Raw genomic sequence first — 12,759 nt, 5'->3', positions numbered from 1 at the left:
TTTCAATATTTATTTCACTTTTGAGAATTATATTTTTATAATTCCTTGTAAGGTAAAATGAATATATATTTATAGTTCTGTATTATTATATGCCAACATTTAAACATTTAAAGATTTTACAACATTTCTATTTATTTAATGTATTGACATTACTTATTCTCTTGCATTTCTAATGTTACCGTTTCATATAGTTGTACACCACTGTGCAGTGAACAATGTTTTGATGGGCGATGTCTAATGGAGCCAGCCGGCGGTCAAAGAGCCCCTTCCAAGACTCAATTGAGATATTATGAAATCGTTTTGGTCGCTCTTGTCGGTGCGTGCGGTCGTCCGCTAATAAAGACGCATCCTCTATCCTTTCCATAGTCCAAGACAAGGCAAGACGAGACCAATAGCCACTATCCACCGTTTGCTGTTTGCTGTTTGCCATTGCTGTTGCCGTTGCCGTTTGCCTTGTTAATGATGTGCCGTGCGCGCATTTAAATAAAGTGCCGCCCATTATAATGAGCCGTGCGCGTTGTTAACGCTGTTGATATTATTCCAACTGCGACGTCATAAAGGAGCGGCCTAGTCCCTATTGCAATCTAGGGCCCCATCTAATGAGTGGTCCATAAAATGCGCCAAAGTTTGCACATGTATATATACTATATGTGCATAAGGGGTTACACAGCTCCATAATTAAAGCGAATACTAGACACTGGGCAATTCTTGCACACGCTGTGGAATGCTATGATAATACCACTCACATAATCTATTTTTCTGGTCCATCGTTAAATAACTCATATTGCGAACTATAATTGCATAATTTTATGATTTCACTTCCTAACTAAATTAATTAAGTGACAATTGAAAATCATCAAATGAGGTAAAGCAAAAAACATAAAATTAGAATGTGTACGAATATGAAAGCATATATAATTACCTCTTCTTATTGAATCAGTGAATATCGTTAAAGTCGCCTGTTATCGATATTCAACTAAGGATAGATAATAATTATTTGAGAAGATCAAATATGTAAATCGTAGAGTTGCTTCAGTAAAACTAAGTTATCTTTAGGGTCTACTCTCAACACGCACTCCACAACAAGTGGAGTTATAAGTTTTTATAACAACACTTCTAACATGAAATGAATGAAATTAGAGAATCGCCACTCGCGAGATAGAAGCGTAAACTAGAAAATTTAGTAAAATATGAATATAACAAGAAGAAATATATGCTGCGATAACACATCTTCAAGTATTATATTCAAACTTAAATCAAAAGCAATCAAGTAAAAGACCTCAAATGGGAGCAAACTTTCGCCTTCTTCGATGCTCAGTTTCCCCCGAATGTGTGAATTTGCAAAATTATTTGCGAACATTCGTCAGCAACATTTTCCCCGGAACTTGGTGGATTGCTACCCCGAACCCCTTGGTCTCTCCCTCAGCAATCCTCGAACAAGTTGGATAAATTTGGTAAAAACGTTTTCCGTTGCCTTTGCATGGCAATTAATCAAGCAACTGGTCATAGGAAAAGCCATTGAAAGACGCAAAAAATGTGCTTGCCAAATGTTGCATTTGTTGTCGGCAAAGTGCCAACAACAAAGCCAAAAGGCAGCAAAATGTATCGTCGCAATTGTATCAGACGATAGCTAAAAATTAGGAATTTATACCGTCAATTGATTGTGATGTTGTGGAGATAAGAAGAGCAATGTAGACTCGAAATGGGACTAGGCAGAAAATATGCTAAGCATTCGAAGGTGCAACATACATACAAGTATGTACGGCAATGGGGCCATTAGTGAGATGTGTCTGCTGGAAGTCAACTGGCAAAAGATGCAACAATGTTGCATGCACCATTTGATGCCCTCGACTAATGACATTTGTTTGCCCATCGACGCGCCCAATGCATTCGCAATGATAAGCAATAATTGAAAAGATTGCTGGGCATTTGAATCGCTGCAAATGGAGCAAATAACGTGAAGGGAAAACGACGAAAATAAAGAACAACATAAAACAAGGAGAAGAAGGTGCAAAGAAGAAGGCGCAGACAAAGACGAAGCATCAAACTGAGAGGATCATTGTGTCGGAAGAGTGATGGAAATAAACGATCAGATCGGACCCACAATTACACCTAGCACTCAGGTTGGCCAAGTTTATGTCAATTGCTGGGCATTTTTGTTAAGCGATTTAAGTCATTGCGCCCAGTGGACCACACAGCATATTGCATCCAGTGGCCCTCAAACTGCACAAAAGAAACTGTAGACTCAGATGAGAGCGCTCATTAAGGCTAAGGAAATCCCACCCGCCAGCAACTGCAGCATTATCAGATTCAACATTCAGAGCGATGAGTTTGCAGTTTTTACCTTAATTGTTTCTATTGCAAAAGCTAACGAAAACTTTCTACTTTGCACATTTTCACAGGGGAAACTGTTTGTGTGAAAAACGTTTTAATAATTGTTTTTCTAATATCTGCGATGAGCATGAATTCCCTTTTTCAATCGCATATGCTCATCGATTTTTAGCACTCCGCTTTCACTGTCACTGCATTAGGTAGCATTAAGTTTAAGTTTTAAGTTTATGTTTATACCCGCTACCCATCGGGTAGAAGGGTATTATAGTATTAAATGTTGTTTTCCGAGTGTCGCACTTGTTACAGCTATTTTCGCCCCCTCAAATAAAAAAAAAATCGAATTTTTGAAAGACAGAATAATAACTACAGTATTTATGATTCCTGAAAATTTGGAGTCAGATAAAATTGTAGAAATTAACAACAATCTGATATATTACCCACTCTATGGTATATTTTAAATGTTGTACCATATCGATATACAAAATTCAGCTTTAGCTAAATATAGTTTTATTCTAAATGAGTAACAGGTATTTCACAGTCGAGCCTACTCGAGTTGTTCAAAGTTGTATAAGACTAAAAATTCCCACTAAAATACAATTTGTTGATATCCAATAGAGGATTGGATTCAATCATTTTTAATATTTGAATTTCCACTTAATTGATAATAACTAACAATGTTACTCTTTTACTGCCTGTTTATAGTTGACATGTTTATAAACAAATTAAACAATCATCTTTATTATTTTTAAAAAATTGTCTGCGACTCTTTTGTAGTGCCTACATACTCGTACATATATGTCTATAAAAACAAACAGTAGTTTGTGACAAAATCTTCAATAAAGGGTCATATTATCGGTGCTGTGCCTAAGATTAATTACTTCTTTGTATTAATAGTTTCTCCCCTTCTTCTGACAGACACCTACAACAGACAAGATATGATAACTTTCGAAGACCAAAGCAATTCATAAATCTATTGTTGTTGTTTACAAACAGATCTCAGCAAAGATCATAATTTTCATTTTCGTTCGCTGAGCACATTTATTTTTCTTATACTCGCATTGTCAAATGTTTAATTGAATTAAGCCGCAAGTTGAATCAACTTTCAGTTTCAATCCGAGAGTATCGTGACTTTCTCCCCCCTGTTCACCATCTGCCTTTTCTTGCACTTCACCTGTCCCTTATTCGCTTAGTTTGTTGGCACATCTGCCGCTAATCAAATCAAAGCGTTGACAGAAGAACTTTCCACTCGAGTAAAAGTTGCGTGTACCACAACTGACCAAACGCATCGGCTTAAGTCCAGTAACAGCGACAACAACAACAACAACAGCTGCTCACGTTTAAAGCCAGCTGCAGTTTTCTTTGTAAAATGATCAGCAAGTGCGTAAGTCAAAACGAAACCAGACGAGTGCGAGTACCAGTATTTGCTTTTTGGTTTGGTCAACATTAGACATTTTGTCCTAATTACGCAGACAAACTGAGACAGGCGAGAGACTGAGAAATGGAGACACTGAGACATTGCGAGACACAAGAGCCGGTCCAAGTCGCGCTTGATTGGCGACGCATGCGCAACTTCACTTTCCATTTAATCTCGTTTTGTGGAGCAACTGCAGCATCCACTATCCACCATCTAGCATCCACCATCAGCCATCGACCATCGACCATGCAATGCAACACCGCGGTGACGCACAATTTGTCGCACGTTCGTATAAAAAAAATCGAAAGCCGATTTTCTTGTCAATATTTTTGTTGAATAAACTACCACACACATACACACACACACATGAAGAAGGAGGAGGGAGAGCAGGTGAAAGAGACGCCTTCTCGTCTGTGCATGCGGAAAATATGCAAATTACAAAGCTCCCATCGAAGCGGATGAGGATCCATAGCATGGGGCCCCGGAGGCGAACGACTCTTCACATTGACCGATTGGACGAAAGTCCGACAAAGATGAAAGTTGCTCAAGTAGAATACTTTTCCACACAGCATTGAAAGTGCAAGTGGTCCACGATAATATGCACGGTGCGTGGTCCGACAATCCATTGATGTAAGATCGTTATGGAACCACCTGCAACAGCTTCGACACCAGCATCGAGAAGAAGTTGCCCAGACGCTAGATTTCACTTTTTGATATGACTTATTATGTTAATTGACTGCTAATACGATTACATGATAATCTAATGCTGAGAATCAAATTAATATATAATGAATAAAGTTGTGGAAAACAAAGATCCTCAAATCTGTTATATCGACTTTTAGAAAATAATTTTGGAAGACGTTTATAGTTGTTGTATTAAATAATTCAGAGTTTTAAACTAGAAAAATGTTCCATATTTTTCTAAAATTCGACTATTTGTACACTTTAGTATAATAAATCTTTTATGTATGATAAAGAGTTGTTTAAAAAAACATCTTAGTATATTAACATGTGTTTGATAAACAAAGACAAATATGTAATGAATATAAATTTAAGATAAAAGATGGAATTCAAGATAAAAAAAGAACTAAAAAGGTTATTTGATTTAGTTTAAGTACTAGAAAACCACTTAAAATTCTTTCATGATATATTTATCTCAATTTTCTTCTTCTCTAATAACATATATTCTTTTGTCGAAGCACAATACATTTTTTTGAAAATAAATTTCAGTGCCTAATGAGTTTCATACTTACCTGTTAATCTTATTTCTGCAGTATAAAAGCATATAAAAATAAATAATGGACATTTAATAAAAGAGATTAGCTTTACAAAAAAGAAGAATTGCTTTGCTTTGTAGGTGAATATAGTTTTGCTCAAGGACATGCAATTTTTCGATGAATGTAATATTATTTAAAAATTCATCTTTGAGTTTTAAAGTCATTATCATTAAACACCGTTATACCGTTATATGTAAGTATGCCAATGATATACATATGTGCTTGTCAACAGTCTACAACAATTGCCATACTTTCGTTTGTCAAAGTGTAGTCTGCTTATAGGACCATATCAAGTCTATCAATTGTCACATTCCGGGCCAAACAAATGCAAATTACTATTACTCGTATCACAGTCCAATTGGTTTAAAGCAACTCGTGCCTGTCAAACGTAAAAACATTCAGAGGGGAGTGCTGAATTACCTTGCCAAATGGAAAGTCAGTTAATAAGTGCATAGTATGTACATATTTAGTTATAACATAGCAGTAAGTATGTGCACATCACAGTTATTGTTGCACCAAAGACAAACTGAGATTGGGTGGGGAATTGGCGTTAGAATTAGGATGAGCTGTTGCATTTGTTGCAGCTGCTGTTGCAGCTCAGCAGGTCTCAAGAACTACAGCTATTTTCTTTAGAAAAGCAAAATGAATTAACGCTACATTAATTTATTTAATAATATTTCATTGAAATTGAGCAATTTGAAAAGAACTACGAGATAGCGAGTGACAGAGAGAAGGAAGAGAGGAGCATCTTCTGTCGAGCTACTGACTGACTGACGTCTGCTACTGCAATTATTTGTGCATTAGATGTTCTTCCGACGGCCGACGGCTAATGTCAGTTTAAGTGTTGGAATGAATACTCCAGCTGCAGCTAAGCCAGTGAAAATGTGGGAACATATCTTAAGCCAGACTCATGAATCGCTCACACTCTATTCAACACACAACTGAGTCTGAACTTCCATTAACAATGCATGAATTGCGCGTCAAGTCCTTAAATGCAACTAATATTATGTTCTCTAAGCTGAGACTTTTTTACCAGCTTGGGCACGAAAAAGGGGGAAACTGCACATAAGGGGCAGTATCAAAATGAAATCAAATTAAAACAGTCGCCAACACCAAAATGGCACCCCACGTAGCTTTATGCCACAAAAACACATCAACTAGTTGCAATAGCAGTTGTAGTTGGAATTGCTCAATAAAGCCAAAATTGTGCAGCGACTCAGCGGTAAATTTTTAAATCGATTTAACAAATATTTGCTACATATCAGAAATACTAAACTTCTGAATTTATAGTATAACTCCCTTTGTCTTAAGTATAAAAGTATAATATATGTATACTATGTATGTATATGTATGTATATATATTAAAGCTCTAAAATATACAAGAGATTCAAATATTGATATGTTCCATTGTTCCAAATTTGTTTCAAAGTATTAAATACTAGAGTGCTATATGTTAAGATAATAGCTTTAAAATGTGCCCTAAACATGGTCAATAAATAATAAGCTACTACATACTTCGATAATGGTACGATAAATAGGCATTTCTGCAAAAAATTCAAAACTAGAATACAACTTGCCTATTTGTTATATTGATATGTCAAAAGAATAAGTTTGAATTTGAGATCAAGCTAAAATTGTTTTCTTTCGTTTCTTTATCGACAATGAAAACAATATATTGAATATTTACATGACTACTAAGTTGACGTTACAAGATTACTATTACTAAAACTAAATAAACAATTCAAGATTTCGACCCCAGAAACAAATATCAGATAGCCCTTTATATACGTAGTTCTTTTTAGTTGCATAAACGCCACAATTTAAACGAAACATATTGCTGAATTTATTATAAATTCGTACATGATATAAATAAAACACGTTTGGCTTAAGTACAAATTGCGAAAAATGAGTATAAATTAAATTCCATGATGACACAGTGAACGATTCACAGATGAAAAGAAAAGAATAGCGATCATCAGATCAATCGTCATCGATAATTTCAGTGACTTTGGCACTCTCCGCAAAGACATCGGGTATCTCGACATCGTCGGATCTCTCAATGATGCGCTGTCGTTCCGCTGCCGACATGCATTGTGTGGCAACCTCGCGAGCCTTGGCACGCGTATCATCGGCCAACTGGCTCAAACCGCTAAGCAGTTCCATAATGTCCGTCTCGAAGAGTTTCTTGGCAATTTCGGATCCAGCATTGATCATATTGAGAATGACAACAGTGCCGCGATGCTGCACTGCAGGACTGGGATTAGCAATGAGTGTGTGCAATATGTTCAACCAAGTAGAACAGTCGAGTATCTTCGCACAGCATTTGGTCGAAACAGAGGTGAGCATGGCCAGAGCGCCAGCACAGGCCATTGCCGTTTCTTCATCCTCATCCTCACTGAGTAGGGCCAGAAATTTCACACGATCATTGTCGCCTTCAAACATCTTCACCACATCGTCTGACATGACCAGATTGCAGATACATTGGGCAGCGGCACGCGTGAGCAACAAATGATCCTCCATCAGATAAAATTCAATCTTCGACACGCCCTGCTCCTTAATGATACGTTGACGCACGCTCTCATTCATGCTGGCCAAATTTGTGAGACCCATCAGCGATTCAAAGTTCTCCAGTGCCGTGCAATCCTGATGCAGCAGATTCAGTAGTGGTCTAATCACATCCAGCGATCGCTGACCCGAGAAGGCCACCTCCGGATTGATGGTGATACCGATGCGTGCTAACGCCTGGCTGGCATGACGCTTGCCCTTCTCGGTGCCCTCGAGTGCAAGACGCAACAGTGCCTTAACACCGCCATCCTGCACCACCTTGCCTCGCAGCTCTTGTAGTCCACACACAGCATTTAGAACGCGTGCGATAAGTTCCTGCGAATTGTGACTTTCGGTCTTGGCCAGCGCACACAGAGCTGTGGTAATACCTTCGTTGCACAGCACAGTGATGCGCTTGTTAACAAAATCAACATCGTCCAGCTCATGCTCTTCGGGTATATGATGTTTGGCAAACTTGGCTAGCTCCACCATTTCCGGCACCAGCTCCTGCTTTTCGTAGGCATTGCATAGATTCACAAATGTGGTGACAACGCCATACAGACACGACTGATCGCCAGCACGGGCCAAATCCATTAGAGCATGTATGGACGCCTTATCCTCGATCAATTTCTCTTTGCACTCGGCATCCAATGTCAAATACGCTAAACCATCGGCTGCCCAGCGGCGAATATCTTTATCCTTGCCGGGTTTGATGAGAAAACGACGGCAAGCTTCAGCCAGTTTTAAAGCAGCACCATCGCCAAATGGTCGTATGGCGGCATCTTGGCCACCGTAGCTACCCAGCTTGCAAAGTCCGACCAGAGCGCGGACGCGAATTGCATCATTTTTGGAGTGATAGAGACCCTTCAGTATTTCAACGCCCTGCTCGCACAAAGCCTTGGCCTTGTCCTTCTTCGAAGAGGCTGCTATAAGGCACTCGCAGGCAACGCGCTGCTGCAGCAAATCATCCGTGGTAGCCATGGCCAAGATCATCTGTAGAATGCCTGTAAAAAAAATGGTAAAATGAGTAAATTGAGTATTTCATTTAGATACAGTTCGTGTCTTCGTTATGCACTGGCTTAAATACATGCCATACCGTTTGGATAAGGTCAAAGAAAATAAAATATATATTTTAAACTTACCATCTCTGGACACTATTTGATTGCCTACATCGAGTGGACCGTTGAGCAGCGCTGTGATTGCAACGGTTACACGAACCTTCGACTCCATGTCGGGCGAAAGCAGCTTGTCCTTGACAAACTCATCGATCTGATCGGTGAAGCGCAGCTTGGCCTCATCGTAATACATATTCTCATAGATGCGGGCCAAACAAACCGATGCAATAGTGCTCGATGAGGCGGTTATGTCCATTGCACTCTCATACTTGTAATCCTGCAGCTCCGAGCACACCTCCAGCAAACGGCAAAGTCCACGAACTTCAACCAAACGCTCGGCCCACTCCAGTGCGGTATAGTGAACATTTCGTGTGAGCAACTCAATAACAGCATCACGTGCCTTGCCCGAAATCGTGCGATCTGTGATGCTGTAAACCAAACAGGTGAGCAGCGTATCAATCTCACGACTATGACGATCACAGAGCTCTTTGCTCGGCTTGGCATCGGCTTTGTTTTTGAGACCCGACAACGCATTGATAATGGTCTGCAGGCAAAACTGGGCTGTGGTAACGCAATCCTCATGCTTCTGGTCGAGCACACGCATGAACCAGGGAATGCCCAGTTCGGTGAGCACACCCTTTGTGCGCTCTACGCTATTCTCACACAGCGAGGCCACCACACGCACCATATTCAGATAGATCTCCTGATCCTTCTCCACTTTGGCAAGTGTTGCAATCTTCGGCACACACTGCTCTTTGTAGATAAGTTCGGCGCCAGTCGATTCCTTAGCCAACACCACAAGATTGTTTGCTGCCGAGCGACGCTTCTCAATAGGCGCCGCAATGTCGAAAGCCAGTTCCATCATTTGCTGTACCTTTGTGGAGGTTTTTGCATTGCGAGCTGCATTTTCCTGCACAATCAAGTGCAAGCGCTGGAGCATGGGCTGGACGGATTTGTTGCCCGGATCGGCCTTGAAGAGCGCAGTGGCATCCTTATATGCCTCTTCCGGCTTACTCAATGCCTCAAATGCCTGGGCACGTCGAAACAATGCCTTGGGATCATTTGGTGCCAGTCGTAACGATTCAGTGCAATCATCGACAGCGTTCGAAAACTCATCCAGTTTCAGATAGGCGGCAGCACGATTCTTGTAGAACACTGGCAACTCCTTGTGCTTGGAACCCAGTTTAATGGCCAAGGTATATTGCTGCACTGCCTCTGACCATTTGGAGGCCTTAAATGCTTCATTGCCTTTGTCTTTGTGACTGATAGCGGTGGCGTCGACAGAGCTGGTGTCATCGGTGGTCATGATTATACAATTTTCTGAATGAAAACCAAATATTTAAGCGTTGTACGATAGAAATAACGAAAAAACGATCCCAATGAGTCACGATTTAAGGTACAAATTCGCTTTTCTTATACCGTTTGGCCTAAATTCAATAGTTGCAGAAACTTCTCGATCACACATGCACACACTAACACATAGGCACTAGCGAGAAAAACAAAGCACGCCGTGTGGAAAATATCAAGCAACTGCTCCGACGTTCTATATATAAATAAATAGATATTATTTAACGTCCAAAAGCTGCGGCAGCAACAGATTTCAACCATCAAGTGGAGAAACATCGATAACATCACCTGCGTATCGACGATGTTACATTATTATCGATTTTAATTTAATATAAAATAAATATTATTGTATTAAATGAATGCAAAAGTTTTTTTAAAATAAAAAATTAGCCTAAAAGTACAAAAAATCTTTTTCCTCCTCACCAAATATATAACATCAAATGTGAGTAAAATAGCGCGCCATTTTAAAAACATTTTATTTGAATATTTTTTAAGGAATCTAGCCATCTCATCATATTTTCATTAAAATTCAAGCTTTCAGAAAAATAGGAGATCGTAAAACTCAACACCGGAATATTAAATTTTCTAAACTTGATCGGATTTGGCACAGATTGCCATTCACGTGTCACCGTCGACAACTCAGCTGGCCATTTCGATAACGACTAACAAATCGAAAAGCGTTACAACTTGGGTCAAGTTCAGGTGTAAACAGCTGTTCGTTTTGTTTTGGTTCGGAAAATATTGTGTGTGATATAACAATAAAAAACAAAGTTTTGTGAGGTATGCTACACTATAGCCAGCATATCTGGCGACCACTTTTACGGAGCCTATTCACTACACATTCGTCATGGCAAATCAATTATTATGACGCTCTGGGAATTGGCAAGCAGTCGACGCAAACTGAAATCAAGGCAGCGTATTATAAGTTATCCATGGTCTATCATCCGGATCGCAATGACGGCAGCGAAACTGCCGCCATCAAGTTTCGGGAAATCACGCAAGCCTACGAGGTATTAGGAAACTATCGATTACGTCGTCTATACGACAAAGGAATAGTGCATACAGCAGGATCCCGCTATGCGCAAGATGTGCAAAATGTCGAAAAAGATTTAGATGTAGAAGACGATCCTCAGACAAAGTTTTACAAGTCGCGCTTTACCAAATCCAAGGTGGTTGACACAGACGGCCGGCCGCCCATTTATGATTTCGACGAATGGAGTAGAGCTCACTATGGCAAAAACTTTGATAGACGACAAGCGGCGCAGCAAAAATATGATCGGCAGCAAGTACAAAAAAGAGCATAGCAGGATATCGGCGCAGAATGATTTCGTAATGCTAACCTTCATTTTCGCCGGCGTTGCAGTGTATCTCATGTTTGCCGCCGAATCTTCATATGATACTCCTAAGCAAAGAGCGCAAGAGGCTTATAAAAAAAATCAGGAGCAAATAACATCGCAGGCAACTAAAGACTAGAAAGGTTGAGAATGTATAATACTAAAGTCTAGTTCATAATTGTATGATTAATTGTTTAAATAAATAAATCATGTGTAAATTATTTAGGTTTTCAGTTATATTCAGAAATTCTCAAAAGCGTCCGCTACGTTTTCTCGCCGTATATTTGGTGTCTGGGCGCGTCTCGAGACCTTGACGACGACGCCGCTCTTTCTTGGCCAAAATCCAATCACGCGACTTTTTTGGCGCTTTGCCACGCGCATCGCGGCAAGCATCACGCTTCTTTATGTAGTTTATGCGACGTTCTTCTTCCGGTGAGCCTGTAAAATGCACTTGTAAGATTAAATTTCGATTTAATTGCAAGGAACTCTTACCCAAGCCTTGTGGCAATTCTGCCGCTCCACCAGTCATTAACACCAAATAGTATTTCTTGGCCTTCGCTGAGTTGGGATAATCGACCACCAGGCCACCATAGAAACCAGCTTTCATGGCTTGGGATGTGACCATTTCAATCTGATCTGAATTCTCTGGATAGAACTGGAAGACAGCGCGTGCAGTGCGCGTTAAGCAGGAGAACAACGTGCTAAAGAATTTTAGCAGGCGCTTGTGTGGATTGTGATAGGATTTGTCGGCATTGCACAACCATTGCAAGGCTGAAATGGAAATAGCACCATCAAAAGTGCCGGGCTTAAATGGCATGCCTTCGCCCATGTCACCCAAAATGACATCGCCGGCCACTTCGCGTTCCACTGCAATGTCCAGCATCGACTTGGCTATGTCAATTCCAATCCACATGTGATCACTGTCCTCTAGAACGCTGCCCGAGAGTCCGGAGCCACAGCCAATGTCCAAAATGAGACGCGATTCATCATCATCGGGGAGTGCCAACAGTTCCAGGGCACGCTCTGCCATTTCTACCTGGATTTCTATTATGCGTGTGCTTTTAGGATATAAAAATAAATCAACGAATTTTATACATTTCATGCGCTTTAACTCACTTTGTAGAATATTTCTTGGCTTCATCATCGTTGTAGAACTACAAAACATAATAAATGTAAAATACATATAAATATGCAGAAATTTATTGATTTGCTTACAATCTCTGGTGGTGCAGAATGCTCTGGTCTTCGTGCCATTTTCTATCGGGTTTTAAAGATTTTTGAGTTACACGCAGCTGGAATTGAAAATGTAAATAATGCCAAACAAAACTAAATAATTCAACACGTGCAATCTAATGTTATCGATGTTTTGCTATAGCATCAGCTGTTCGGCTCGATAG

The 12,759-nt window shown here is 39.9% G+C and overlaps 3 protein-coding genes across 4 annotated transcripts; 1 reads left to right on the top strand and 2 right to left on the bottom strand.

Annotated features, from left to right (window-relative positions):
- Positions 1-6,840: 6,840 nt before the first annotated feature.
- LOC133836941 (protein unc-45 homolog B) lies at positions 6,841-10,301 on the bottom strand. Its single transcript, XM_062267563.1, has 2 exons — positions 8,709-10,301; positions 6,841-8,570 (listed from the first exon to the last, which is right to left on the bottom strand). The coding sequence occupies exons 1-2, from the start codon at positions 9,985-9,987 to the stop codon at positions 7,003-7,005; spliced, it is 2,847 nt and encodes a 948-aa protein (XP_062123547.1). The 5' UTR covers positions 9,988-10,301; the 3' UTR covers positions 6,841-7,002.
- A 262-nt stretch (positions 10,302-10,563) lies between these two features.
- Positions 10,564-11,583, top strand: LOC133836948 (dnaJ homolog subfamily C member 30, mitochondrial). The gene is given in 2 exon segments (XM_062267572.1): positions 10,564-11,320; positions 11,322-11,583. Coding segments are annotated over 2 exon segments (690 nt in total). The 5' UTR covers positions 10,564-10,810; the 3' UTR covers positions 11,502-11,583.
- On the bottom strand, positions 11,533-12,746 carry LOC133836947 (probable 18S rRNA (guanine-N(7))-methyltransferase). 2 transcript variants are annotated; one of them, XM_062267571.1, is made up of 4 exons: positions 12,578-12,738; positions 12,479-12,516; positions 11,855-12,420; positions 11,533-11,800 (listed from the first exon to the last, which is right to left on the bottom strand). In XM_062267571.1, the coding sequence occupies exons 1-4, from the start codon at positions 12,614-12,616 to the stop codon at positions 11,613-11,615; spliced, it is 831 nt and encodes a 276-aa protein (XP_062123555.1). In that variant the 5' UTR covers positions 12,617-12,738; the 3' UTR covers positions 11,533-11,612. The 2 variants fall into 2 exon arrangements, with proteins under 2 accessions (XP_062123555.1, XP_062123554.1); XM_062267570.1 differs by having other exon boundaries at positions 11,533-12,420; positions 12,578-12,746.
- Positions 12,747-12,759: the final 13 nt, after the last annotated feature.

The sequence above is a fragment of the Drosophila sulfurigaster genome, chromosome 2R (assembly GCF_023558435.1).
Source record: "Drosophila sulfurigaster albostrigata strain 15112-1811.04 chromosome 2R, ASM2355843v2, whole genome shotgun sequence".
In the NCBI taxonomy this organism is placed as follows: Eukaryota; Metazoa; Arthropoda; class Insecta; order Diptera; family Drosophilidae; genus Drosophila; species Drosophila sulfurigaster.
This window is presented reverse-complemented; position numbering and strand designations above follow the sequence as displayed.

Coding starts and splice junctions, on each gene's coding strand:
- LOC133836941 (XM_062267563.1), bottom strand. CDS start 9,987: ATGACCACCGATGACACCAGCTCTGTCGACGCCACCGCTATCAGTCAC. Junction 8,571..8,708: donor TCAAATAGTGTCCAGAGATG/GTAAGTTTAAAA, acceptor TTTTTTTTACAG/GCATTCTACAGATGATCTTG.
- LOC133836947 (XM_062267570.1), bottom strand. CDS start 12,616: ATGGCACGAAGACCAGAGCATTCTGCACCACCAGAGATT. Junction 12,517..12,577: donor ATTCTGCACCACCAGAGATT/GTAAGCAAATCA, acceptor TATGTTTTGTAG/TTCTACAACGATGATGAAGC. Junction 12,421..12,478: donor GCCAAGAAATATTCTACAAA/GTGAGTTAAAGC, acceptor ATATCCTAAAAG/CACACGCATAATAGAAATCC.